The 27736-nt window shown below is 43.2% G+C and overlaps 1 protein-coding gene across 3 annotated transcripts in view; it reads left to right on the forward strand.

Annotated features, from left to right (window-relative positions):
* xxylt1 (xyloside xylosyltransferase 1) overlaps positions 1 to 27736 on the forward strand; it is a 153691-nt gene that overhangs the window by 82153 nt on the left and 43802 nt on the right. For all 3 annotated transcript variants that reach the window (XM_041205315.1, XM_041205324.1, XM_041205332.1), the window contains exon 3: positions 8605 to 8737. In XM_041205315.1, coding sequence (XP_041061249.1) covers positions 8605 to 8737 — 133 coding nt within the window. The remainder of the gene's footprint in view (positions 1 to 8604; positions 8738 to 27736) is intronic.

Consider the following 27736-nt stretch of genomic DNA (forward strand, 5'->3'; position numbering starts at 1 on the left):
GGGGCGCTGGCAATAATTTTCAATACCTCTCTAGACACAGGAGAGGTGCCAGAGGACTGGAGGACAGCCAATGTGGTACTGTTATTCAAGAAGGGAAGAAAGGATAAACCAATCAGCTACAAGCCAGTCAGTCGAACCTCAGTGATGGAGAAACTTTTGGAAGCAATTCTGAGGGACAGAATTAATCTACACTTGGAGAGGCAGGGATTAATCAAGGACAAGCAGCATGGCTTTGTTAAGGGGAGGTCAGGTCTGACCAATTTAACTTGATTGAATTTTTCGAAGAGGTGACCAGATGTGTAGATGAGGGCAATGCATTTGACGTAGTCTACTTGGATTTCAGCAAGGTTTTTGATAAGGGGCCGAATGGGAGGCTGATAACAAAGGTAAAAGCCCATGAGATCCAAGGCAATTTGGCAAATTGGATCCAGAATTGGCTGAGAGGCAGGAAGCAGAGGGTGATGGTTGAGGGGTGTTTTAGTGACTGGATGCCTGTGTCCAGTAGGGTTCCACAGGGATCGGTGTTGGGTCCCTTGCTGTTTGTGGCATATATAAACAATTTAGACTTGAATGTAGGAGGGTTGATCAGTAAGTTTGTGGACGACACAAAAATTGGTGGGATGGTAAATCTGGAGGAGGATAGCCTTAGATTAAAGGAAGATATAGATGGGCTGATCAGTGGCAAATGGAATTTAATCTGGATAAGTGTGAGGTGATGCACTTGGGCATGACAAACAAGGCACAGGAATACACAATGAATGGTAGGACCCTGGGAAGTACCGAGGATCGGAGGGACCTTGGTGTGAATGTCCACCGGTCCCTTAAGGTAGCGGGACAGGTAGATAAGGTGGTTAAGAAGGCATATGGGACACTTGCCTTTATTAGCCGAGGCTTGGAATATAAGAGCAGGCAGGTTATGCTTGAAATGTATAAAACGCTGGTTAGGCCACAAGTAGAGTATTGCTTTCAGTTCTGGAATCCGCATTATAGGAAGGATGTGATTGCACTAGAGAGAGTGCAGAAGAGATTTACCAGGATGTCGCCTGGGCTGGAGAGTATTAGTTATGAGGAGAGATTGGATAGACTGGGGTTATTTTCCTTGGAGCAGAGGAGATTGAGGTGTATAAAATTGAGGGGCATATATAGGTTAGACGGGGAGGAACTTTTCCTCTTGGTGGAGGGAACCAAAACCAGGGGGCATAGATTTAAGGTAAGGGGCAGGAGGTTTAGAGGGGACGTGAGGAAGAATTTTTTCACCCAAAGGGTGGGAAGAATCTGGAAATCACTGCCTGAAAGAGTGGTAGAGGCAGAAACCCTCATTAAATTTAGGTATTTAGATGTGCACTTGTGATGCCATAGCATACAATGCTTTGAGCCTAGTGCTGGAAAATGGGATTAGAATAGTTGGGTACTTGTTTGACTGGCGCAGACTTGATGGGCCGAAGAGCCTTTTTCTGTGCTGTAAACCTCTATGACGAGCTTTGTTTAAGTTTCAGATTCTTGTTTGTGCTTGGAGCATGTTGCTTCCAGACTTGGCACAGAATTCAATTGTATTATGATCACCAGTTCGCAGCGGATCTTTTACAATGAGATTAATAATTAACGCTGCCTCATTACACAACACTAGATCTAAAATAGCTTTATTCCTAGTTGGTTCCATAACGTATTACTCCAGGAAACTCTGAAAAACATTCTACAAACTTATCTTTTGCTCTTATTACATTGCCTTTGTTACATGTGCCAATAATGTCTTGTTTAATGCTCTGTTCAACAGAACTACAGTAAGGGGCCTATAAACTACTTCAGTGTCTTCTGACTCTTTTGCTATTCCTAATCTCCACCCGTATTGATTTCATGATCTTTTGAGCCAAGAACCTCCCTTGTTAATGTCCTTGTGGCATCCTTTACTATCAGGCTATCCTCCTCCTTCACCATCCTGTGTATTTGAGATATTGGGCCATAACCTCTGAGCTCCCCAGCATTGGATTTGGGGGTTTTCCCAAAGATATGCTGGGGAACTCCTCTCGCAACTTCAAAGATAAGGGTTTGCATGGCAATTGCCCAGAAGTGCAAACTTTTTCTGGGCAATTGTCTTGCTCTGGGAATGATCTGAAGATGTGATTTTTAAATCACAACCTTTGGATGGTTCTGGCTGTGTTGCACAAATAGCCATCCTCAAAGTTAAAACAATTGAAACCTCTTCTAACTTCTGGGTAACTATATTGTAAAGACAAACCAGCTCCCCCATGGTTCTCCCCCATACCCTTGATCCCCAGGGGGCTCTCCCAACACCCCCGACTCCCCATGGGATCCCTTGACTCAACCAGACTGGACTGACCCCAATCCAATTCCTACACCCTTGGCTTCCCATGGGATCCCCTGACCCAACCAGACTGGACCGACCCCAACCCGACTTCCCCAATCTGGACCACGATAACTGGATCCTTCCCCTGCCACTCCAAATTTGTGTCCAGCTGCAAGGACATCCTCTTTATCCTGGCACTGGGAAGGTAACACAGATTTTTAAATTCTAGAAGTTGCTTGACTGGGAGCCCATGTAGGTTGGCGAATGCCATGGTGATAGGGGAATGGAACTTGGGGTGTAAGTTCGCTGCTTTGGGATTTGAGAAAAAATTTTAACAGAAAAGGCACAGCCTTTTAATTGTAGCTGCAAAGATCGTTTATGGTCGAGATAGCAGTAAAGAAAGCAACAGAAGCAAAGAATATTGCATAACCTGTGGCACGAAGGAACTAAAAATATATCGTATGACATTGTTGCCTGTGAAGTACAATTATACTGATCAAAGATGTAAAATTTAAATATTTCACCCAAACTCGTGATCTTATTACAGCTACTGTTGTTGTCTTCCACTGATGAGCTAAGATGGAGTAAACACAAAGGTCTTTCAATTTTGAATATGGAAGTTTGCCTTGCCCTGACCCCAAAAAGATGTTTGTGTGGGATGTGCAAATGTTTCTGGTCTGGAAAATAGAGCAACGAAAAACAACACCAGTGTGAGCAAATGACAGTGACAGTCTCGGACCGCAGAGCTCCAATGCACCCCCAACCTGCCCCCCAGTCCTCAGATGAAGGAAGAGAAAGAGGCAGTCAAGACAGGAATTAAGCCCTCACCTGCACCCAGCCCCACACTACCTTGAAGCAATCCACTTGGCCTCAGTACCATGATGAATCTATTGGCCTGCTTCCCACAACCTTGCTCCACCTCACCGCCACACTCCCTCCCCCACAACCGGCCCATGTTTCAGTAAATTTTGTACCAGAAAGTTGGGGTGATGAGTTTTGGGCTTGTTTTCAGACAGCTCAATGCCCCAGGAACAGGGTTGCTCTTGACTCTGTCCCAGGGAGGGAGATCCTGAGCTGTCTCATGTAACCTGTTGTGTACATTGGATGCTGTTGTTGGAGGCAGGGAGCCTGAGCTCATTTTTACATTCTGGCATAGACTAACGAGGTTGCCAGGAAACTTTGACGTAACTTAAAATCAGCAAAATTGGGTGGAATTTCAGATGCAAACACTGGGCTGCACTGCCACAGGAAATGCGACCCTGCAACGTGTTTACTTCCTGTTTAAGTTACAAAGCCTGTTTTCATGTCAAGGCTATTGTTCAGGTGTTAATTTTCCTGAAGCTGTTAGCCAGCTTTTGCTGGTTTTGTAGATTGATTTACAAGGTTATGAAATCAGTATCATGTGATAATTCTGTGCAGAATGGAGGGAGTAGTTATCTTCCAAGAATTTGGGTTAATATGGCATAAAAATGTTCAGAAATAAGATGGGTATTGTCTTAATGAATTCCTCATATACAAGTATCCTTTTTTAAGTACTGAAATTGGCTTTGGTCTTTACAATATGCAGATCTTTTGTTTCATTAGGTAAAGGAGAATTATTGTGGGGATAAATGCACTAATTAGTAAGAATTATCATAGAAATGTCCAAAAAGGCTCTGCTTGAATCAGGGCTTAGGTTTTTTGTGAGAAATAGGCAGCATTGTTCTGGTTCCATTCTTATCCATCTAATGGGGACCTTCCATTGTCTCTAAATTGTCAGATAACTTGCCTGACATTGAGTACTGGATGGGCAGACGTTTTTTCCAGTGAATCATTGGGAATACTGAAACAATTGTTTTTGGCCCCTACCACAAACTCTGTTCCCTTGCCACTTACTCTATCCCTCATCCTGGCATTTGTCTGATACTGAACCCAGAAGCTTCATTACTTTGGTGTCATATTGAGATGAGCTTTCAATCACTAGCCTGTGCTGTTACCGAGGCTTCCTACATTGCCCAACTTCGCCCATCTCTGCTCTTCTGCTGCTGAAACCTTCATCATCTATGCTTTTGCTACCTCCAGATTTGACCATTCCATCTCCCCGTCCGGCCTCCCATGTTCTACCTCACTAAACTTGAGGTCACCGAAAGCTCTGTTGCCTTTGACTTAACTTGCAACAAATTACTTTCACCCATCACCCCTGTGCTCGCTGACCTACAGTCTCCTGTTGAGCATTCCGCACTTTTAAAATTCTCAACCTTGCTTTCAAATCCCTCCAGGGCCTGGCCCCTCCCTATCTCTAATCTCCTCCAGCCCTACAACCCTCTGAGATATCTTCACTCTTTATAATTCTGGTCTCTTACACATCCCTGATTTTAATTGCTCCACTATTGTGGTCGGACTTTCAGCTGCCAAGGCACTAAGCTCGGGAATTCTCATCATTAATCTCTCCTTCTCTTAGCCTCAAGATCCCCCTTTAAGATACTCAGTGAAACCCATGTCCTTGACTAAGCTTTTGGTCATTTCCTGAATATGTTGCCTCATGTTGTATTTTGTTTTATAACACTCCTGTGAAGCGCCTCTATTAAGATAGAGGTGCCATACAAATGCAAGTTGCTTTTATAAAATATTCCTACCTAGAAACTTTCACAGCATCCTAGAAGCGCATGGATTGGAAGGAAGCCAGTTGGCTCGTTATGAAGAGCTGGCTCTTTGAAAAAGCAGTCATGCTTGATCTGCGTTCCTGCTATTCCTTTTTAACCCTGTAAATTCTTCATCTTCAAATACTTGTCTAATTCCCTTTAAAAATTATTTATGGAATCAGCTTTTATCACTTTTTCAGATAGAGCATTCCAGATAACTGAGTGAAAAAAAATTCTCTTCAATTCCCCTCTAGATCTTTTGCCAATTTTTGCCACTCATCAGAAGGAACAATAATATTTCTCTAACAAAAGCCCCTATGATCTTGATTACCTCTTGACCTTCTCTGTTGTAATGAAATTACTCCTAATGTTTTTAACCTCTCCTCATAACTGAAGTCCCTAATATTTGGTAACATGTTGGTAAAACTCCTGTAAACCTCACTAAGGCCTTTGCATCTTTCCTGAAATGTGGTGTCCAGCATTGTCCACAATATTCTAGCTGAGGCCTAATCAGTGATTATAAAATTCTAGACTCTTTTACCTGAATCTTGTACCCAGAGGGCATCTATCACAGGTAGAAAAGTATAGGAGTCGGAGGTTTTCAATGCTTGCGGCAAAGGGGGCAGAGATGTACCCAGTTCCTGTATCCATTTCCTGTTATTATGGGTCCAGAGGGCACTCAGAGGCAATTAACTATTATTGGGCCTTATGATAGGACCTGGGAGCCTGAAGGAGCTGGATGACAAAGTCACAAATGTAAATTTTGGTATTTCTTTCTCTCCTTAGCAAAATAGAAACCTTGTGGTCTCCAGGTCAGCAGTCAGGCCTGAAGCTGTGATCATCTTTTGCCCTGCATTTTCTTCCTTCTAATTCATTCATGGGATGTGAGTGTTGCTGGCAAGGCAACTTCCTGATTTTCACATTTTACTACACATGTGCAGATGCCATAAGTTGCTACAAAATTTAGTCCATAATCACACTGTGCTGATAGACTCCCCATTATTCTCAACACAAAATCAAGGCCATTGAATTAATCACTGAAAAATGGCTGAATGGCCAGGAATGGCTGCAACATTATCTTTAACTAACAAGAATATGGTTTCATGACATAAGGCCATATTTCCTTGGGAACTGCATGAGCAAATTGAAGATTTTTTTCTGGACAAGAACTCATTTCAAAAAAGATAATGGGGCCAAATTTCCTCCCCACCCCCTCCCCTAGTATCTGTTACTGGCTGACGTGGTTCACAAGAATGGTTCCAGGGATGGGAAACTTAAGCTATGAGGATAAATTGGAGAGGTTGGGACTCTTCTCCTTGGAGAGAAGGCGGCTAAAAAGAGATTTGATAGAGCTGCTCAAAATCATGAGTCTGGACAGAGTAGATGGGGATTAGCTGTTCCTGCTCGTAAAAGGATCAAGAATGAAATGGCATGGATTTAAAGTGATTTACAAAAGAAACAAATGTGATGTGAGAATAAAACTTTATTACACAACGAGTGGTTCGGGTCTGGAATGCACAGCCTGGAAGTGTCATGGAGGCATGTTCGATTGAGGCATTCAAGAGGGCATTAGATAATTATTTGAACAGAAACAATGTGCAAGGGTATGGGGTAAAGGCATGGCAATGGCATTAGGTCATAATGCTCATTTGGTGAGCCGGAGCAGACACGATGGGCCAAATGGCCTCCTGTGCCATTAAAATTCTGATTCTGTGATCCACAGTGCGATAGCCGACCAGGTCAAGTTACAAAGTGGTAAACCGGGCATTAATAAACCTGGCAGAGTTGTGTGAGGAACACCTCAGATGCTGAAGCAGCTCCTGTCTAAATGCAGCAAGCCTCGGACAACATTCAGTTTTGGGCTGATAAGTGGCATATATCAGCCACACCATACAAGTGCCAGGTAATGTTCTCCAACAAGAGTGCATCTAATCATTTCCCTTTGACATTCAATGACATTACCATCACTGATATTCCCATCGTCAATATCCTGGGTTTTACCATTGACCAGAAACTTAACTGGATCAGCCATATAAATACTGCAGCTACAAGAGCAGGTCAGAAGCTAGGAATTCTGTGGCAATTAACTCACCTCCAGACTCCATAAGGTCTCCATCATCTACAAGCACAAGTCAGGAGAGTGATGGAATGCCTGGTTGAGTACAGCTCCAACAACACTCGAAGCTCATTGCCATCTAGGACAAAACAGTCAGCTTGATCAGTGCCCATCTCTTGCTGTCCGATTTGTCCTGCTCTTCCACACCGTGTTCTATACTGGCATCTCATTGATTTACTTGGCATTCAAATAAATTTTACACTGTTGTGAGTTGATAGTACTTAGCCACTAGATACCTACTAAACACATCAGTTGAAGTTCCAGCTTGTCCGTTCAAGTGTAAATGAATTTTTAATGGTATGATAAGTCCTCCTTGATACTGAAGTTTGGCTTTTTATGTGCGGAGCCTTATTCCTTCAGATTTTAATTATTGTCGGAGGTTTAAATCATTAAAATACAAAAAATTGTATTTTTACTTATTTGTCTCTTTTTTTTCCCTCTCCATCTCTATCCCCCTCTCTCTTTTGCTTTGTGTACACGATTTTACATTAAATATTCCTACCTACACTTTCCTGGTTTAAACTATGCTTGTTTTGTCCATCACCCTGATTGGTGAGGAGCTGTTGTTTGCCATGTTTTCACAGACCCCAGCTCCCCTGCAGAAGATGTCATACCCCATTTTGGGGACCTAATCACTAAATTACCTCTAAAAAGCTGAGGAGAAACCTGGACAGGTGTAATGAACGTGAGCACCTGTTTGTTACTAACTGTAAAATCCCAGCCATTGTTGTAATAATCATTAGCAGTAAACCTAGAATGAGGTCTAACATGAAAGTACAAAATATTCGTATGCATTATACCAGTGCTTCTCAAATGTTTTCTCACTGTGACCCCATTTTAATGCTTGAAAATTGGTACAACCGCAAAATGAGAGCAGGATAGCGGGGGGGGGGGGAGAGAGAGAAAGAGTGGTTGTTCAGGATGGGTATGTTGAGGCTGGGTGCAATGGTTATGTCCACAACTGTTTTGAAGACTCTGATGGGGCCTCGGAGCTGGAATCGTGTGCATCTGTGCAGTGGAGGCTTGACTCCAACCCCAGGACTATCCCTGCCAAAGTCTCCACTTGACAGTTGCTATTGCTGCCTCAGCTCACAACCCCAAATGATCATCCCGTGACCCCAATGGGGGCCACAACCAATGGTTTGGGAACTCCTGCCTTTTATTGTGTTAAAGCTATGTGATTTTTGAGTTTTATTGAGGATTTGTAAAACGTGGGAATTGGGCACATCTTCTGACTGGCTCTAAGATTTGAGCTGAACTCTGTAACAGGAAGATTTTATCTTTGGTCAGATAAATATTTAATGGTTCACTCATTAAAAACTGATGAAGAAAATAAACGTCACATTGTAAAATGTGGTACTGTAAAGCTTACTAATTCTTGCTAAGTCCCCTGTTTTTCTTCCATCACTGTTTAGTTTTATGGCTGTATATGTAATTGACTAATTTGAACTTTTCTTTTCAAGAGACCTTCTGGTGCCTTCGAATGAACATAGGATATAATACATCCTGTCTATTCCCATTGACCTATGTGTGACCTGATTTTTCCTCCTTTTGTTTTGCAGAAATGACTCGTATTGTACAGTTGGACCTGGATTTGAAATACATGTCTAACATCAGGAGCCTGTTTGGGGAGTTTGAGAAATTCCAGCCAGGAGCTGTAATAGGGATCGCCAGAGAAATGCAGCCTGTTTACAGGTATTGAAATTGCTGCAATGTCCTTAAAAGCCGGCTAGAAATTAAAATGAAGGTTTCAGACCCAAGAACGGATTGCTATGTATGATCTGTGGCATGGCTCTGACTGCCATTTTCAGTTTCATCTCTAACAATAAGCTTAGTTCTAAATATGCCTCAAATGCTTTATGACTTGGGAGATGTGATTTCGCCACAAGGAGCCATGATTAGGATTGTCATTTTTGATATTTCTTTCCAAACTAGGTTTGGCAACAATTTTATTATACTGACATTTGCTCACTATCATTTTAATAGCTCAATATATTTTTATATATAATCGCACAAAGAATGAGCCAATTAGAAAGCAAAATTATAGCTTGAAAATGGTTATTAAAAATTATAGTTATTCAGTCACCAGTAATGAGTTATTGGAAACACCTCTGAACAAGGGCAATTAGGGATGGGTAATAAATGCTGACCTAGCCAGCATTGCCCACATCCCGTAAATTTTAAAAAAACCTAAAGTTGTTTACCTTTTATTTGGTGTAATGTCTAGAAAAAAATGGATTAATGATTTAAGAATTAAATTAAGATATCAGCTGTACTTAAATATACTGTGTGTGCATCTCAGTACTTTGGCACCCAGTTTTTCAGCTCCGAATGTTGTTTGCTTCCAAAATGGGGCCCCCAGTGCACACCCACACTCTGGTGCTGGCTGCCCCAGGTGTCATTTTGCTGAGAGCATTGGTGAGCACAGAGGGAGCATCCACTAGAAGTATGCAGAGAAGGCAGATCATGACCTCAATCAGCATGTGATACTAATTTGACACCGAGAGCTCAGCACACCAACTGTGCCCTCACTTAACTGTGCAAAGCTGATCAGGAAGGAACAGGAAGCACCAGAAAGGACCCCACCCGACCAATGCTAAATTTAAAGGGATTATTAACTGGTTACAGGTTGGTTGCTGATTGATATCTGTTGGCTCTTGCTGCAATTGTAGAAGAGTTTGGCAGTTTCTAGAGTTCTTAAGCTCCTAAAGTACAGGGAATGGTGTGGCATGTATTAAAGGACTTTGAACAGAATCCTTAGAAGTCAGACAAACTGCTTGGCCCCAAACATGACTTTGCATCCCCCTTGGATAGAAGCATGATGGGGAGAAGCAGGGTAAGCTGCTGGAAGAGGGAGAGGAGGGAAAAGAAGGGCCCTCAGCAAGAGGTTGTATCTGTTCATGCTGTTCAGGGAATAATTCTACTTCAACTCTGAGGAACTGTGTCAGACATCTCTCCTTCACTGAGGACATCCTCATTAAATTCTGCAACCTGCTAAAGGCACAACTATAGCCTTAGAGCAGGTTGAGAATGGCATTGCCAATGGCTGTGAAGGTGACCATGGCCATGAACTTTTACATGTCTATTTCTCTCCAGGCTAGAGCAGACATTATTTGCAACATTTCAACTAATTGCCATCCACTTTTGCATAAGGGAGGCCACTGAGACTCCTTATTCAAGAGAGCTAAATACATTTCATTCTGTTGCAGAGAGAAACAGGCAGAGTGAGCACACGGCTTTGCAAGGATTGCAGATTTTCCCATGGGGCAGTGTATCATTGACTGCACGCAGGTCATTTTCTGAGTGCTGCATGTCAATGCTAAGATAACAACTGATGACACTAAATATGCCACAGATGTGTGACATACAAACTAGGAGCAGGAGCAGGCTACTCAACCCATCGAGCCTGCTCCGCCATTCAATAAGATAATGAATAATCTGTTTGCTTTGAATTCAATGTTCCCATCTACCCCAATAACCTCAGATTCTTGATAGGTAAGGGAATCAAGCTACCTCCACCTTAAAAATATTCAATGACCCCAGCTCCACACCCTTCTGAGTCAGTGTTCAAAAGTTGCACAACCCTCAGAGAAAAAATTTCTCCTCATTTCTGTCCTAAAAGGGAAACCCCTAATTTTAAAACAGTGCCCCCCCCCACCGAACCAGTTCTGAACTCGTGCACAAGAACAAACACCCTTTCCATGTCCACCTTGTCAAGACCATTCTGGATCTTGTATACTTGTATACTCACTCTTTTAAACTCCAGTGAAACAAGCCAAGTCTGTCTAACCTTTCTTCATAAGACAGCACGCTCTTTCCAGGTATCAATCTAAGAAACCTCCTCTGAACCACTTCCAATGCATTTACATCTTTCCTTAAATAAGGAGAACAAAACTCTGCACACTATTCGAGATGAGGTCTCACCAATGCCCAGTATAACTGAACCTTAACATCCTTACTTTTATATTCAATTCCTCTCATAATAAAAGATAGCATTCCATTAGCCTGCTTAATTACTTGCTGCACCTGCATACTAACTTTTTGTTACTCATGTACTGGAATACATAGATCCCTCTGCACCTCAGAATTATGCAACCGTCCTCCACTTAAGTAATACTCTGCTTTTTTATTCTTCCTGCCAAAGTGAACACTTCACATTTTCCCACATTATATTCCATCTGCCAGATTTTTGCCCACTCATTCAACCTATCTATATCCTTCTGCAACCTCCTTGTGTCCTCTTCACAACCTACTTTACTACCTATCTTTGTGTCATCTGCAAATTTAGCTACAATGTCTTCACTCCCCTCATCTAAGTCATTGATATAAATTGTAAAAAGTTGAGGCCCCAACACAGACCCCTGCGGGACTCCACTTGTCACATCCTGCCAATCAGAAAAAGACCCATTTATGCACACTCCGTTTTCTACCAGCCAGCCAATCTTCTATCCATGCTAATATGCTACCCCTACACTATGAGCTTTTATTTTCTGCCATAACCTTTGATGTGGTGCCTTATCAAATGCCTTCTGGAAACCCAAGTACAGCATGTTTACAGGCTCCCTTTTATCTGCAGCACATGTTACTCCTTCAAGTAACTCTTAAATTGGTTAAACATTTTTTTATTCATTCATAGGATGTAGGTGTCATTGGCAGGGCCAGCATTTATTGTCCATCCCTAATTGCCCTTTACAAGGTGGTGGTGTGCTGCCGCCTTGAACCGCTGCAGTCCATATGGTATAGGTCCACCCACAGAGCTGTTAGGGAGGGGGTTCCAGGATTTTGACCCTGCAACAATGAAGGAATGGCGATATACTTCCAAGTCAGGATGGTGACTGGCTTGGAGGGGTGCTGTTGTTCCCACATGTCTGCTGCCCTTGTTCTTCTGGATGGTAGTGGTAGTGGGTTTGGAAGGTGCTGTTTTAGGAGGGTGGTGAATTCCTGGCAGTGCATCTTGTAGATGGTACAAACTGCTGCTACTGTGCATCGGTGGTGAAGGGAGTGATGTTTGTGGATGGAGTGCCAATCAAGCGGGCTGTTTGTCCTGGATGCTATCAAGTCCGTGGGTGTTGTTGGAGCTGCACTCATCCAGGCACGATGATTTCCCTTTCACAATCATGCTGACTCTTCCCGATTTGCCTTGAGTTTCTCTAAGTGCCCAGCCATAACCATCTTGATGATCAATTCTAACATCTTCCCCACAGACATCAGTTTAACCAGCCTATAGTTTTCTGTTTTCTGCCTGCCTCCCTTGTATTTGCTACTTTCCAGTCTGATGGAACTGTTTCAGAATCTAGGGAACTTTGGAAAATGAACACCAATGCATCTACTACCTCCATTAGCCACTTCTTTTCAGACCCTAGGATGAAGTCCATCTTGACCTGGAGACTTGTCAGCCTGCAGCTCTATTGGTTTGCTCAGTGCTGCTTCTCTAGTGATTGTGACCACGACAATTGGACCCTCTCCCTCCCACTGCAAATCCCTCTCCAGCCCTGAGCTGATGTCCCGAACGCTGTCACTGGGCAGGCAACTGAGCCATCTGGACTCTCGGCTCTTTGCTCCAGAGAACGGTGTCAATACCCGTCACTATACTATCCCCTACTACCACTACATTCCTGCTTGCTCCGCCCATTTGAACGGCTTCCTATACCATGGTGCCATGGCCAGCCTGCTCATCCACCTTTCAGATCTTGCTTTCCCCCACACAGGTTGAGAGAACCTCAAACCTGTTGGACAATTGCAAAATCTGAGGTTCCTTCACTACTGTCTGCTCAGTCCCTTTACCTGCCTCAATAATGGTTATATCCTCCTGTCCCTCACTGTTTACCAAAACAGATGACCCCATTCTAAGAGGGATGACCACCTTCTGGAACAAAGTGTCCAACTATTTCTCCCCCTCCCTGATGTTGCGCAGTGTCTGCAGTTCGGCTTCCAGATCAATAAACCTGATCCAAAATTCAATTAATGCTGAAACAGGCACAATGCGTGTAGGTGTTCTTTCTGTCTGTAAAGAACAGGGACCTGTGTATTAATATATGTAGCTTCCAGTACACGGAAATGTGTCACACTGTGAGCCTGACTGGCAATCTTATATTGGTTGTCAGCGTAATTCTTAGCACATTGTGGATTATTTGGCAAATGTTGTCCAATCGTGGAATCACATCTAATGTTGGACACTTTTGAGTATTGTAAGAACCGGCTGGTTGGTTATGGACTGTATCTTGCCTGTTGCGAACAACATAAGGGACATGCTGTTTGATATGATCCGTTGTGGCTGTTTCAGCTAAACAAAATAAGTGACAACTATTTGCTGGTTCATTCCCCAGGGGAATGTTTTGATCAATTAGTCAAGTTGCCTTGTTTAAATTTAAAACAATACTGGGCAGTTAACTGTCAGTCACCATCAACTGGTGCATTCTCCATGGCAACCCCTCTACCAATCAGAGTCCACTTGCCAACCAATCAGCACACTCTTCTCATGCAGTATAAATTTGTTGTTTTCCAGGAAAATAATCTTGCACAATGTCTAAGTATAGTTGGAATTGAAAACCAAGTTCTATATTCGATTTGACTATTAAAATAGCTGCTTTCAAATTTAAATCAGAAAATAAAGTATCAGCTTCTCTGAAAAGGAGTGGTATCTGTGTGATAATGTGCCCATGATGAAGGAACAAGGACATACAAGCAACTACTTTGCATTCAGGTGTTTAGATTAAATTTCAATCATACAGATATGGATTAAGTTGGAAGTTTCAGTCGTGTGTATATATAAAGAAAGACTTACATTTATATAACATATTTTATAACATCAGAAAGTCCCAAAATGCTTTATGGCCAATGAAGTACTTTTCAACTGTTAATCGCAGCTCCATGGTAAAAAAAAATACAACAGCCAATTTGTGCACAAAGTTCTCACAAACAACTGATAATGACCAAGTATTCTGTTTTGTGACATTGGTTGAGGGATAACTCCCCTTTTCTTCTCTGAAATAGTGCCGTGAGACCTGGAAGGACAGAAGGGGTCTCCGTTTAACACTTCATCTGAAATACAGCGCCTCTGACAGTGCAGCATTCCCTCAGTACTACATTAGCCTGTTAGTGTTGTAGGGTGGCCGAGTTGTACTATTAATGATAGAGTCGATCTGCAGACACTTCTTGGGTGGTAAGTTCATTTACAATATGCTCAGCAGCAACTATACATGTGCTTTCAATTCCAACTCTATCTCTACACAGACTTCTGAGGTAGCCCACTGTATTCTCCTATTTGTTACTATAGATCAGATTAAGTATTATTCTTAAAGGTACATTGCACACTAAATAAAACCATAATTACTACCTGTTAAGATTCTTTCAGAACTATTATTGAATTAGGTTCCACAATATAGAGCTCAATATTTAAAAGCTGGAATATTCCAGCAGTGCAAGTAACATAATCAATGTGTGATGATGGACTGGCAGTAGACTAATCTAACTTTATTGGGTGACTTGAAGCCAAAAACAAAATATTTTGCCTAAAGCAGGAAAAGTAATTTATTTTCCAACATGCAAATTAGGACTGAGAATTGTTCAAAATGTGACTGATTTATTGGCCTTGATATTTTCTCCCTTACGATGGGCAGGAGCTGAGTTGGAGAGACCGGGGGAGGTTAATAAGTGAGATCCATGAAACTTGCTCCCAACATGCTGAACATGTGGCCACAGCCGTTTTTACATGGCAGAAATCGAAGCATCTGAGTGTCCCATCAGCGAACATTTATGAACATTTAAATCAGGCTCCAACAGTGCAATTGGAGGCTTGATTTGAAATTAGTCAATGCTGCAAGTATTTTCGAGGTGGTCTGGAAACTCGCCAGTGAAAGGGAAGTGAGGTTGCCAAATCCCCAAAGTAAGGCACTATTGTGGTCCAGGAGAAGCAGGAATATTCTCTCACGGACCTGCAAGGAAACCTTCAGCCTCCCCTAACCCCCATCTCCAATCACCCCACTCATTTCCTCCAGATTTCTTCCTCATTACCTTTCTTACAGCACCATCCTTCCCCTTGGCCTCAGGATTATCAACCATCTCCCCCTGCGATTGCTGATCCTATCACCCACGTCCCCCTGCCCCCGGCACAAATGCTGAGGGCTATGTTCATGGGCCTCCAGCTGCGACCTCCTCCCACTAGTGTTTCCTCACACCCGCCAGCCAGGGTCTCCATTTGTCTGAGGCCTGTGAGGAAGTCTGAGCTACAATATCTTAATCTTCACATCTCTGGCTGTTTTCGACCCCACCCCGGAATTTTAATTAATTCCACTCCACTGCTCTTTCTCCGTTGCTCCGCACAATTTTCCTCTTCGAGTATGCATCTAATTCCCTTTCGAAAGTTATGATTGAACCTGTTTTCACTGCCCTTTCAGGCAGTGCATTCCAGATTATGACAACTGACTATGTAAAGATAATTCTTCTCATCTGCCTTCATCTTGATGTTGATAATGATGGTGGTAGGAGGGAGGGAAAGGGAAGATAAAAGAAACTAAAGTGAATCTTTGGGCTAAAAGCCAGCGCTTTTTTTGGATAAGTGAGGGGGTGTTCTCGGAAAAGGTTTCTTGTATGAGTATAAAATATTGCGTTTTCATATATGTTAAAATTTAGAAATGCCATTACTTAATGTCATAATTTATATAACCAGCCTTTCACAAGTCCACAGCAAATGTGGCAGAAATTGCCAAAAACGTAGTATCAGCTATTCTGTAGGAAAGGTGACTTTGTAATACTGGGCATATGATGAAATATAAAGTTCAAAAGCTGCAGTGTAGTGTATAAAGGAGCACTAAAAAGGTGTCCTGAATAAATTGTACATGTTGACATGGTGTGTGACTGAGTCAGATGAAAGAAAACTGAAATACAGAGAATAGAAAGTAATGAGCAGTAATGCAGAATTCTGCAAAATGAATGAAAAGTAAGATGATTACTGGAGTGAAACATTAGCTGCTGAGCTAACAAATTGCTTAGTCACCTTGATTAACATAACATCTTCCTTTACTTTCTCACTGTCTCACTTTAATTACCTGCATTGCTTTAAACATACTATTTTATCAAGCTTAGTATCATTGGCACCTGCTTCAATCGTTAAGAAAATAATTGTCTGTGAAGCACCTATAAAAGTTGGCAAGTGTTCTAAGTATGAATTATTTGAAGAAAGATGGTATCAAATATACTGGTAGATTTTGGCTACAGTTAAATGTAAATGAACTTCATGGACTTTGTTTTGCTGGTTTTAATTTAATACACTACTTTAACTTTAAAGACTTCCCACACCTAGGGACACATGAGGCAGACAAAGCACTTGCTTATGTCCATTTTCCGTAGTTTATTTTGCTGGAACAAATTGCTAGCCTGAAGCCAAGGGTTATAGCTTGAGTGGTGCCACTCTGCATCAAGCATAGTTGACCAGGAGTCTCTCCCACTCTTATTGTATGCCATTGGCGTGTGTTGGAAGGATTTGCAGCTGTGACATAGGGTCATAGAGGTCCACAGCACAGAAAAAGACCCTGCGGCCCATTGAGCCTGTCCCAGTCAAACAAGTACCTAACTATTCTAAACAAAAACAAAAATATCTGGAAAAATTCAGCAGGTCTGGCAGCATATGTGGAGAGGAGCACAGTTAACGTTTCAAGTCCGAATGACTCTTCAACAGAACTAAGTAAAAATAGAAGAGAGGTGAAATATAAACTGATTTAAGTGGGGGGGGGTGGGTGGGTGGGACAAGTAGAGCTGGATATAGGGCCATTGATAGGTGGAGATAACCAAAAGATGTCACAGACAAAAGGACAAAGAGGTGTTGAAGATGGTGATATTATCTATTCTAATTTCATTTTCCAGCACTAGGCCCATAGCCTTGTATGCCATGGCATCGCAAGTGCACATACAAACACTTAAATGTTATGAGGGTTTCTGCCTCCACCATCCTTTCAGGCAGTATGTTCCAGATTCCCACCACTCTCTGGGTGAAAAAATTCTTCCTCACATCCCCCCTAAACCTTCTGCCCCTTACCTTAAATCTATGCCCCCTGGTTATTGATCCCTCCACCAAGGGGAAAAGTTCCTTCCTGTCTGCACTATCTATGCCCCTCATAAAGTTATACGCCTCAATCATGTCCCCCCCTCAATCTTCTCTGCTCCAGGGAAAATAACCCCAGTCTATCCAATCTCTCCTCATAACTAAAACTCTCCAGCCCAGGCAACATCCTGTAAATCTCCTCTGCACTCTCTCTAGTGCAATCATATCCTTCCTATAATGCAGAACTGCACGCAATACTGTACTTGTGGCTTAACCAGCATTTTATATAGTTCCTGCTCTTATATCCTATGCCTCGGCTAATAGAGGCAAGTATCCCATATGCCTTCTTAACCACCTTATCTACCTGTCCCGCTGCCTTAAGAGACCAGTGGTCATGCACACTAAGGTCCCTCTGATTCTCGGTACTTCCCAGGGTCCTGCCATTCATCGTGTATTCCCATGCCTTGCTTGTCCTGACCAAGTGCATCACCTCACTTTTCCAGATTAAATTACATTTTCTACTGATCAGCCCATCTGAACAGCCCATCTATATCTTCCTTTAATCTAAGGCTATCCTTAGATCCCACCAATTTTTGTGTCATCCACAAACTTACTGATCAACCCTCCTACATTCAAGTCTAAATTGTTTATATATACTACAAACAGCAAGGGACCCAACACCGATCCCTGTGGAACCCCACTGGACACAGGCATCCAGTCGCAAAAACACCCCTCGACCATCACCCTCTGCTTCCTGCCTCTCAACCAATTCTGGATCCAATTTGCCAAATTGCCTTGGATCCCATGGGCTTTTACCTTTGATATCAGTCTCCCATGCGGGACCTTATCAAAAGCCTTGCTGAAGTCCAAGTAGACTATGTCAAATGCATTGACCTCATCTATACATCTGGTCACCTCTTCGAAAAATTCAATCAAATTGGTCAGACATGACTCCCCTTAACAAAACCATGCTGACTGTCCTTGATTAATCCCTGCCTCTCCAAGTGTAGATTAATTCTGTCCCTCAGAATTGCATCCAATCGTTTCCCCATCACTGAGGTTAGATTGACTGGCCTGTAGTTCCCTGGTTTATCCCTTCTTCCCTTCTTGAATAACAAAACCACACTGGCTGTCCTCCAGTCCTCTGGCACCTTTCCTGTGGCCAGAGAGGTATTGAAAATTATTGCCAGTGACCCTGCTATCTCCTCCCTTGCCCCACTCAACAGCCTGGGATACCTTTCATCCGGGCCTGGAGATTTCTCTACTTTTAAGCCTGCCAGACCACTTAGAAGTGGTCTCTTTCCTTTCTCCTCCCTTTCTATGCTAATTTCTTTAATTATATCACAGTCCTTCTTCCTGATTTCCATACCCACGTCGTCCCTCTCACTTGTGAATACTGACACAAAGTATTCATTTAGAACCCTACCTACGTCTTCCAGCTCCACACACAAATTACTACTTTGGTCCTCAACGGGCCCTACTCTTTCCGTAGTTATCCTCTTACTCTTACTCTTAATGTACTTGTAAAATAACTTTAGATTTTCCTTTATTCCATCTGCCAATGTGTTTTCGTGTCCCCTTTTTGCTCTGTTAACTTCCTTTTCATTCTATACTCCTCTAAGGCATCCACTGTTTTGAGCCCTCGGTATCTGCCATAAGCCTCCCTTTTTCTCTTTACCCAATGCTGTATATCCCTCGACATCCAGGGTTCCCTGGATTTGTTGGTCCCACCCTTTGTCTTTACTAGAACATGTTGGCCCTGTACTCTCTCTATTTTCTTCTTGAATAAGTCCCACTGCTCTGACGCAAATTTACCTAAAAGTAGCAGCTCCCAGCCCTCTCTGGCCAAATCATATCTGATCTTATTAAAATCGGCCTTCCCCCAATTTAGAACTCTGATTTCTGGCCCACTCTTGTCCTTTTCCAAAGCAACCTTGAATCTAACAGAGTTATGATCACTATCTGCAAAATGCTCCCCCAACTCTACCACTTCATTCCCTAAAATTAAGTCTAGGACTGCCCCCTCTCTTGTAGGACCTTCTACGTACTGGCTTAAAAAGCTCTCCTGGATGCATTTTCACAATTTTGCTCCTTCTAAACGTATCACACTATGACTAACCCAGTTAATGTTGGGGAAGTTGAAATCCCCCATTATTACTACCCTATTGTTCTTACACTTCTCTGAAATTTGCCTACATATCTGCTCTTCTATTTCTCTCTGACTGTTTGGGGGCCTATATTACACTCCCAGCAATGTGATTGCTCCTTTTTTATTTTTAGGGTCTACACATATGGCTTCATTTGAGGAGCCTTCTAAGACGTCATCCCTCTTTACTGCTGTAATTGATCCCTTGATCGGTATTGCAATACCCACTCCTCTTTTACCACCTTCCCTGTCCCACCTGAAGACCCTATGTCCTGGAATATTGAGCTGCCAATCCTGCCCCTCTCTCAAACATGGGAAGAATTTTGCTCTCTCCGGGGGGGGAGAGGAGAGAGAGAGAGAGAGAGAGAGTGTGTGCAGGAGCGGGCGCAGGCAGGCATGCCTCTGATTGCCACCATTTTACGTGGGCGTGCCAATTAAGGCCTGCCCAGCGTGACATCCGCCAGGAAGTGCTATGTGCTCCCTGTGCGGGCTTGGGGGGGGGGGGGGGGTGCGGGTGGTGGATTCCCTCAGCCGAGAGTGCGCGAAAGAGCACAGTCACCTTCCTGAGGCTAGGTGCTGCCTCATGGAGATCGGTGCCAAATTTAAAAATGAAGGGGCAAAAATAAAATTTCCCTGACATGTCCCCTCATGTCACACTGTCACATGAGTTGGGACATGACCATCACTTTAAAGCATACACTTATTAAAATTTTTAAAAACCATCATGAAACCTCATCCCGCCCGTGGATGAGGTTTCATGCTTTATCTGAAGCCCGCCAGTTCTCCCGGCCTGCTCGCCATCCTTAAGGCTGGACGGGCTGGTCCATTAAGTTATCTCAATTACATTTTAAATGGCCTCAATAGGCCGTTGACAGGTCGGCGGGCACACAGCTGATTCAGCTGCGTGCCCGCTGACCTGAAAATTGAAATGATGTGGGGTGACGTCGGGATTTGCGCCCAAAGTCATTCCACGTCGGTGAGCGGGCCCCGGCCCCTGCTCGCTGGCCCAAAGATCCTGGCCCATGTCATTGTTGTCACAGAGACATACTTCCATGTGTTAATTTGTGCCCTTAACTCATCTGCCTTATTTGTCAGACTCCTTGCATTAAAATAAATACCATCCAACCTTGCCAAACTCCCTTGTGCCTTAACTGGCCTATAATTTCTATGCCTTCCAGACTCACTTGCCCTCCCTTCTAATTTTGGCTGTGCATCTCCCCCTGCTGAACCTCATCTCAGGATCCCATCCCCCTGCCACGTTCGTTTAAACTCTCCCCAACAGCACCAGCAAACCTTCCCGCAAGGATGTTGGTTCCATTCCAGTTCCGGTGCAACCCTTCCACCTTGTACAGGTCCCACCGCCCCCAGAAATGGTCCCAATGTCCCAGAAATCTAAAGCCCTCCCTCCTGCACCATCTCTCTAGCCGCGCATTCATCTTGGACTAATCTCCTATTTCTGTACTCACTAGCGTGTGGCATCGGAAGTAATCCAGAGATTACTACCTTTTGAGGTTCTGTTTTTTAATCTGTTTCCAATCTCCCTACTGTGCCCTGCTTGGCCATGTTATGAACGCATCATCTGCGGCCATCAAATCCTGGAGAGGGTCTTGATCCCTGAGTTTCTGGTTCGGGGACAAAGACGCTTCCCACTGCACCACAAGACCTTCTCTATACTACTTCGCTTGGTAGATAAATGTTTTAAAGCTTCCTTTTGCTCTGTGCATAAAGTCTCTGCTAATTTCAGCATGTAAATTATATAAAACACAAGACTTATCTTTCCGCTTTGTGACTCTTGGCCTCCTAATTGCCTCCAGGCCACTGAAATTTTTCTACATTTTAGTTTAATTGCATTAAGTTCTTTATTCAATACTTTAGGAACTCTTCTGCTTCATTACAATGAAGGCTTGTGTTGTCTCATTCAGCATCTGCATACTATTGTTCAACTAATTTCATTCATGTTAATTTTTTGGTAGATTGTCAAATGCTGTTTCTCAAAGGTATAGTTACAAACTGGCTTGACAGCCTTCATGAAGTTGTTAGCAAACCCCCCTCTCTTTCCACTACTCAACTGTAATCAGTGGAAGGTTGAGTAGAAAAGAGTTAATTCAGAAATGATTACTTCAGAAGTAGCTGTTCACCAAATTTGAATCTTGGTATCACATTTTCTGATCATTCAATACAAGTATACAAATACTAAAAGTAGTGTTTCTACAAGATGCCACCTTATGCCAGTCTTAAGAGGTGTAAACTGACGTTAGCCTCTATAAAAGGCCCAAAATCGAATATCCTCTAACTCGTATTGTCTTTATACTTTTCCTGTGAAAAGTGAGGGGGAGTGCTTGTATTACATAGTCCTATCCATGTATATTTAACAACAAAAAAAATCTCTCCATAAAAAGGGATATTTTTAATCCAATGAATTGTTTTTCCTGACATGGAGGCCACATTCCACACTCAGTTGGTGTCACTACAGCAGGGCAAACTACATCTTTTTTAAAAATTTATTCATTCATGGGATGTAGACTTCGCTGGCTAGGCCAGCATTTATTTGCCCATCCCTAATTGCCTTTGAGAAGGTAGTAGTGAGCCGCTGCCTTGAACTGCTGCAGTCCATGTGGTGTATGTGCACCCACAGTGCTGTTAGGAAAGGAGTTCCAGGATTTTAACCCAGTCACAGTGAACAACAATCTAGTTCCAAGTCAGGATGGTGTGTGGCTTGGAAAAGAACTTCAGGTGGTGATGTTCCCATGCATCTGCTGTCCTTGTCTTTCTAGGTGGTAAAAGTTGCAGGTTTGGAAGGTGCTGTCCCAAGGAACCTTGGTGAGTTGCTGAAGTGCATCCTGTAGATGATACATACTGCTGCTACTGTGCGACGGTGGTGGATGGGGCATCAGTCAAATGGGTTGCTTTATCTTGGATGGTGTTGAGGTTCTTGTGTTGTTGGAGCTGCACTCATCCAGGCATGTGGAGGGTATTCCATCACACTTCTGACTTGTGCCTTGTAGTGGTCAGGAACTGAATTACTCATCACAGAGTTCCTAGTCTCTGACTACTACCAACCCCCCCTCCACCTGCCAGATGTTAGGAAGGAGGATGTTGAAGGGTCAACAGCACTGAGTGTGCCATTGCCATTTCCAGTGCCTAGGTCAATGCCAGGTGGTCTATCTGGTTTGATTTCTTTGCGACTTTGTAGTGGATACAATTGAGTCACATTTAAGTCAGCCCAGGTAATCTGTCAGGACAGCAGTGACATTAATGAGCCAGTGGATTTTTATGATGATTGATAGCTTCACAGTCAACATTACTGAGACTAGCTTTTTTTTAAAATTCCATATTTTATTAATTGAATTTAAGTTCCACCAGCTGCTGTGGTGGGATTTGAGTCCCAGTCCCCAGAACATCATCTCTAGATTATTAATCTAGTGATATTACCACTACACCAGTGCTTCCTTCTGGATCTATCCTTGATTATCTCTATGGCTGGATATAAAGCGGCTGTTTCACTTCAAATCAAATTAGGAAACGTTATTTTGGGGTAGTATGTTCAAATGGTACTAACATATCCCAAACCAAGATAAAAATATTTTTAATTTTATTTTTGATTTGGATTTCCAGCATCTGCAGTTTTTTCCTTTTAACTAACATATCCCACCTAGGCTGCCTCCGAGCCAGCCTCCAAGTCATGTGAAGTATGGACTTCCACACTGGTGCCTGGAGCTGCTCAAAGACAAGGGGACTGTGCCTGTAATTCACTTCTTCTCACCCTAACCCACTGAGATGGAATGATCCAAAATGTGGGTTCCCACCTGAAAAAGGATGATTGATTAAACTGAAGAAGCTTCTCCTTTAAACATACTTTTTCAGCAACAAAATTGATGAATCGCTTCTCTTCTTTCCCTCCACACCCCCTCCCCCCACCCTAATTCAGCTTTCCCTTCTTCACTGACCCCAGCAGTATGGTTCAGTCTTATTGACCACACACACTCTGTAGTACTTGAGCCATCCTTGATCTACAAGGAACAGTGATTAATATCGGCAGGTTGTTCAACTGTGGAGAGCTTTCATGTGCAGTTTACAATATTAGTCAGCAGCTAAAGATCAGGAGCCTGAGCCTCTGCAATCCCGCCCTTCCCCTCTTCCCTTACATTGAGATATTGAGGCCCTGCCTCCCTCCCCTTCCCAAGTGCCATGAATTGCTGCTCTGCCTATCATTGCATAATCCGTGGAGACTAAGTTTATGGTCTTCCTGGTATGATTGCATAGTAATGGTAGCACTCTTACCAAATGGAGTGTCATTTCTGTTGAAGGGTCATGAGGACTCGAAACGTCAACTCTTTTCTTCTCTGCCGATGCTGCCAGACCTGCTGAGTTTTCTCCAGGTAATTCTGTTTTTGTTTTGGATTTCCAGCATCCACAGTTTTTTGTTTTTATGTCATTTGGGGAGCTGTTTTCTCGTGATCATTGTTCCTAAAGCATTCAACAGAGGGAGCAGTTACATTGCAGAATGCATATTACATTTCCACTGTAATTACTGTTTCAAACTGCTCTGTTAGATTTTCTAAAGTATATGATCCAATTTTTCATCCTGAACTTCCAACTTGCTGGCTGTCTACAGAAATTCAAATTCCTTTTTGAAAATGCTTTATATCATTAAGAACATTAATCCAAAATTACTTTTTGCAGTATTACACAAGCTATTGCTCCATCACAGAAACTATTATCTTGTTTATCTCCAAGCTTTTCTTAATTGAATACTGCCTAGAGGGTTGCTTCTCCATGAAAAGTTTGCCAATGTCTATTTTGGGTCATTGTGACTGCAATGAAGTGGCCTTCTGTTTTTGTGGATTATTTGGCCTCATGCTGTTAATGGTTCACTCTCCAACCTAAGCCTTCAATCTGCCTGTGTGCTGTGTACTGCAGCCGTTTCCTTGTGTGCTGGAACCTTAGTTTTCGTTTGACTGTATTTTCTTCTTTGTGGAAAATATAATTGCAACATTTATAACAGTTGTGCTTACCGTAACTATATAAACATAACCTGTGCCATGCTGCGTGGAGAACCTACATTCATGCAGCATGTTCAATAAAAACAGGATTTTATATTCTGCCCCTCCTGAAGGTGCTGGCTCTTTTTGGAGTACGATTCCACGGTTCTGGCAACTTTCCAGTATGTGCTATTAGTGAGCCGAGGCAGTGTGTCAGGAGGCTAGTTGACAGTGGAAGGCATCTCAGCCACAGAGCAAAACAGAGCTGACGGAACAGGTGGAAAGAGAAACTTGGTGTCATATGGAGTGGGCAGGGGATTTGAACAAACAGAAATTTGGAATCATCAGAGACGCAGGTTCAAAAAGGGATGATGAATCTAGACTCGTTGTACCTTGAGATATTTGAATACAAGGATAGATTAGCTGAAGAAGAATAAAATGGGGAACAATAGACATGTGAGAAAGTCAAAAAGAAAAGAAATAAAACTGTTCAACCCATCAATCTCAATCTTTTCACAATGTGCAAAGTATTCCATCATGCATTTTGTTCAACTCACTGATTGAGGAACAGTTCTGAGCTTCTTTCCACACCCCCACCCCCCCCACCCCCCCCACTCCAAAGTGAAACAGAAAAATTCCAGAACATCGATCCAACGACATTTCCCACATTGTGCATCCCTGATTGTTCACTTTTCTTGCAATAATAGTTTCAAGCTTCCTGGAGTGGAGGAACCCCAATATTCTGGAGAGGTTATAATCATCTCTCCTTGGTTTTTTTTTTGAAAAATATACTTTATTTCTAAAATATCTGGAAGAACATTACAAAACATTTTTAAATCGCCATCACAAAAAGTGCAATCAAATTCAAATTTTACACATGGATCACGAGGTGCTTCAATACAATCACTGAATATTACAATTGTTTCAATATGGTCATTACAGACAATCAGACAATGGTATTGGAGTTATCTATATACATCATGTTGCACTCTGAGGTGCTTCAATACAATTATAATACAATTAGTATTCAATGCATACGTTGATTGTGAGCCGTACAGCCCACGGGGTCTATATCTTTCCCAGCCGCTCGGTGCCCTATGGCAGAAAGGTCTCAGACAGCGACCAATCTTCTCTCCTTGTAGTTCTTTCTTTTGAAAAATATACTTTATTCATAAAATATCTGGAGGAACATTCCAAACCATTTCAAAATCACCATCACAAACGTACAATCAGGTTCAACTTTTACAACATATATCATGAGGTGCATCAATACAATAAATGAATATTACAATCATTTGCAGACATTCATTTTGAGCTGTACAGCCCAAGGGGCTCTCAACAGTTCCCAGACCCTTGGTGCACTCTGGCAGAAAGGTCGTAGACAGCGACCCTTCCCCATTGCGCCTTTGCGGTGGCTGCCCCAAGCTTTACTTAGTCCCTCAGCACGTAGTCCTGGACTTTGGAATGTGTCAGTCTGCAACACTCGGTCGGGGACAACTCTTTGCCATGGAAGACCAACAAGTTTCGGGCAGACCAAAGAGCGTCATTCACCGAGTTGATGATCCTCCAGCTGCAGTTGATGTTTGTCTTGGTGTGCGTCCCTGGGAACAGCCCGTAGAGCACAGAGTCCTGTGTCACAGAACTGCTCGGGATGAACCTCAACAGAAACCACTGCATCTCTCTCCAGACCTTCTTTGCAAAGGCACAATCCACAAGGAGGTGGACAACAGTCTCGACCCCACCACAGCCACCTCGAGGACAACGTGCAGAGGGGGTGAGACTCCTGGCGTGTTGGAAGGATCTGACAGGGGGGGGCCTTTCTCACCACCAGCCAAGCTAAGTCTTGGTGCTTGTTGGAAAGTTTTGGCGATGAGGCATTCTGCCAAATGACTTTGACAGTCTGCTCGGGGAACCATCTGACAGGATCCACCCTCTCCTTTCCCCACAGGGTCTCTAAGACGTTACATGTCAACCACTGCCTGATGGACTTGTGGTCCAAAGTGTTTCTCTGCATAGATTTTTCCACGAGGGGCAGGTGGTATGGCACTGTCCAACTACTTGGAGTGTTCCGTGGCAGCGTGACCAGACCCATCCTTCGCAACACCAGGGACAGGTAGAACCTCAGCACATAGTGACACTTGGTGTTTACGTACCGAGGGTCTACGCACAGCTTGATGCAGCTGCACACAAAGGTGGCCATCAGTATGAGGGTGATGTTGGGCACGTTTTTTTCCCCCTTTATCTAGAGGCTTGTACATTATGTCCCTGCGGACACGATCCATTTTCGACCCCCAGATAAAGCGAAAAATGGCTTGGGTGATCACCATCGCGCAGGAGTCTGGAATGGGCCAGACCTGCGCCACGTACAGCAACAGCGAGAGTGCCTCACACCTGATGACCAGGTTCTTAACCGCAATGGAGAGTTCTTACCCGCTCCCACATGCCCAGTTTTCTCTCCACCATAGACACTCGCTCCTTCCAATTTCTAACACATGCCCTGGTCCCTCCGAACCATACCCCCAGCACCTTCAGGCTGTCAGCCCTGATGGTGAAGGAGACACAGGATCGGTCAGCCCAGTTCCCAAAGAACATGGCCTCACTCTTCCCACGATTTACCTTGGCCCCCAAGGCCAGTTCGAACTGGTCGCAGATGTGGATCAGTCTGTGCACCAACAGGGGATCCGAGCAGAAGACGGCGACATCGACCATGTACAGGGAGGCTTTGACCTGAGTGCCTCCACCACCTGGGATCGTCACTCCTCTTATGCCCGGATCCTTCCTGATGGACTCAGCAAAGGGTTCTATGCAACACACAAACAGGACAGGGGAGAGAGGGCAGCCCTGCCTGACTCCAGATTTAATCGGAAAGCTATCTGATTCCCAGCCATTGATTGAAACTGCGCTACTGATGTTAGGATAGAGCAGTTAGATCCAATTGCGAATCCTCTCCCCAAACCCCATTTTGGAGAGCACATCCATTCTGTCCTTGTAGTTCATCCATTATCACCTTCAATTTCCTTTCCAGCCAAATGCATATCCAGCTCTTTTTAACTATCATGCCTGAGAACACACTCCACATATTTGTTGTGGTGAAAAATAATTTTTCTAATCTTGTATAAAGTTTGAAGCATAGGAAAAAGTAAGGCCTTTTGTATTAAATTTTTTTTTGATACTTCAAAATATCTTTACATTTGATTCGGGATCCACAAGTGAATTTGCTTGCTAATTACTTTGGTGACATCCAGTGACTGTCCCTTTGCCTCAGATCAGCTCCATTGTATACGGTGGTGTGTGCTGCTTTAAATCTAAAGACCTGTTGGACTTGTCTCACTCTGCAAAAACCCAACATAATATGCTGGGAAATTTTCATTCCCAAGCTGTAGCTTTCTGAGGTCGGCTGGTAGGAAGTCAGACTCCCCACCATTTGCGATAGAATTAATCGGGAATATTTGCAGATGCAAAAATAGGAGGGACAATGGAAATGGATGAACTAGTTTAGAAATCATAAAATTAGTTGGATTTAATGT

The sequence above is a fragment of the Carcharodon carcharias genome, chromosome 2 (genome assembly GCF_017639515.1).
Source record: "Carcharodon carcharias isolate sCarCar2 chromosome 2, sCarCar2.pri, whole genome shotgun sequence".
Lineage (NCBI taxonomy): Eukaryota > Metazoa > Chordata > Chondrichthyes > Lamniformes > Lamnidae > Carcharodon > Carcharodon carcharias.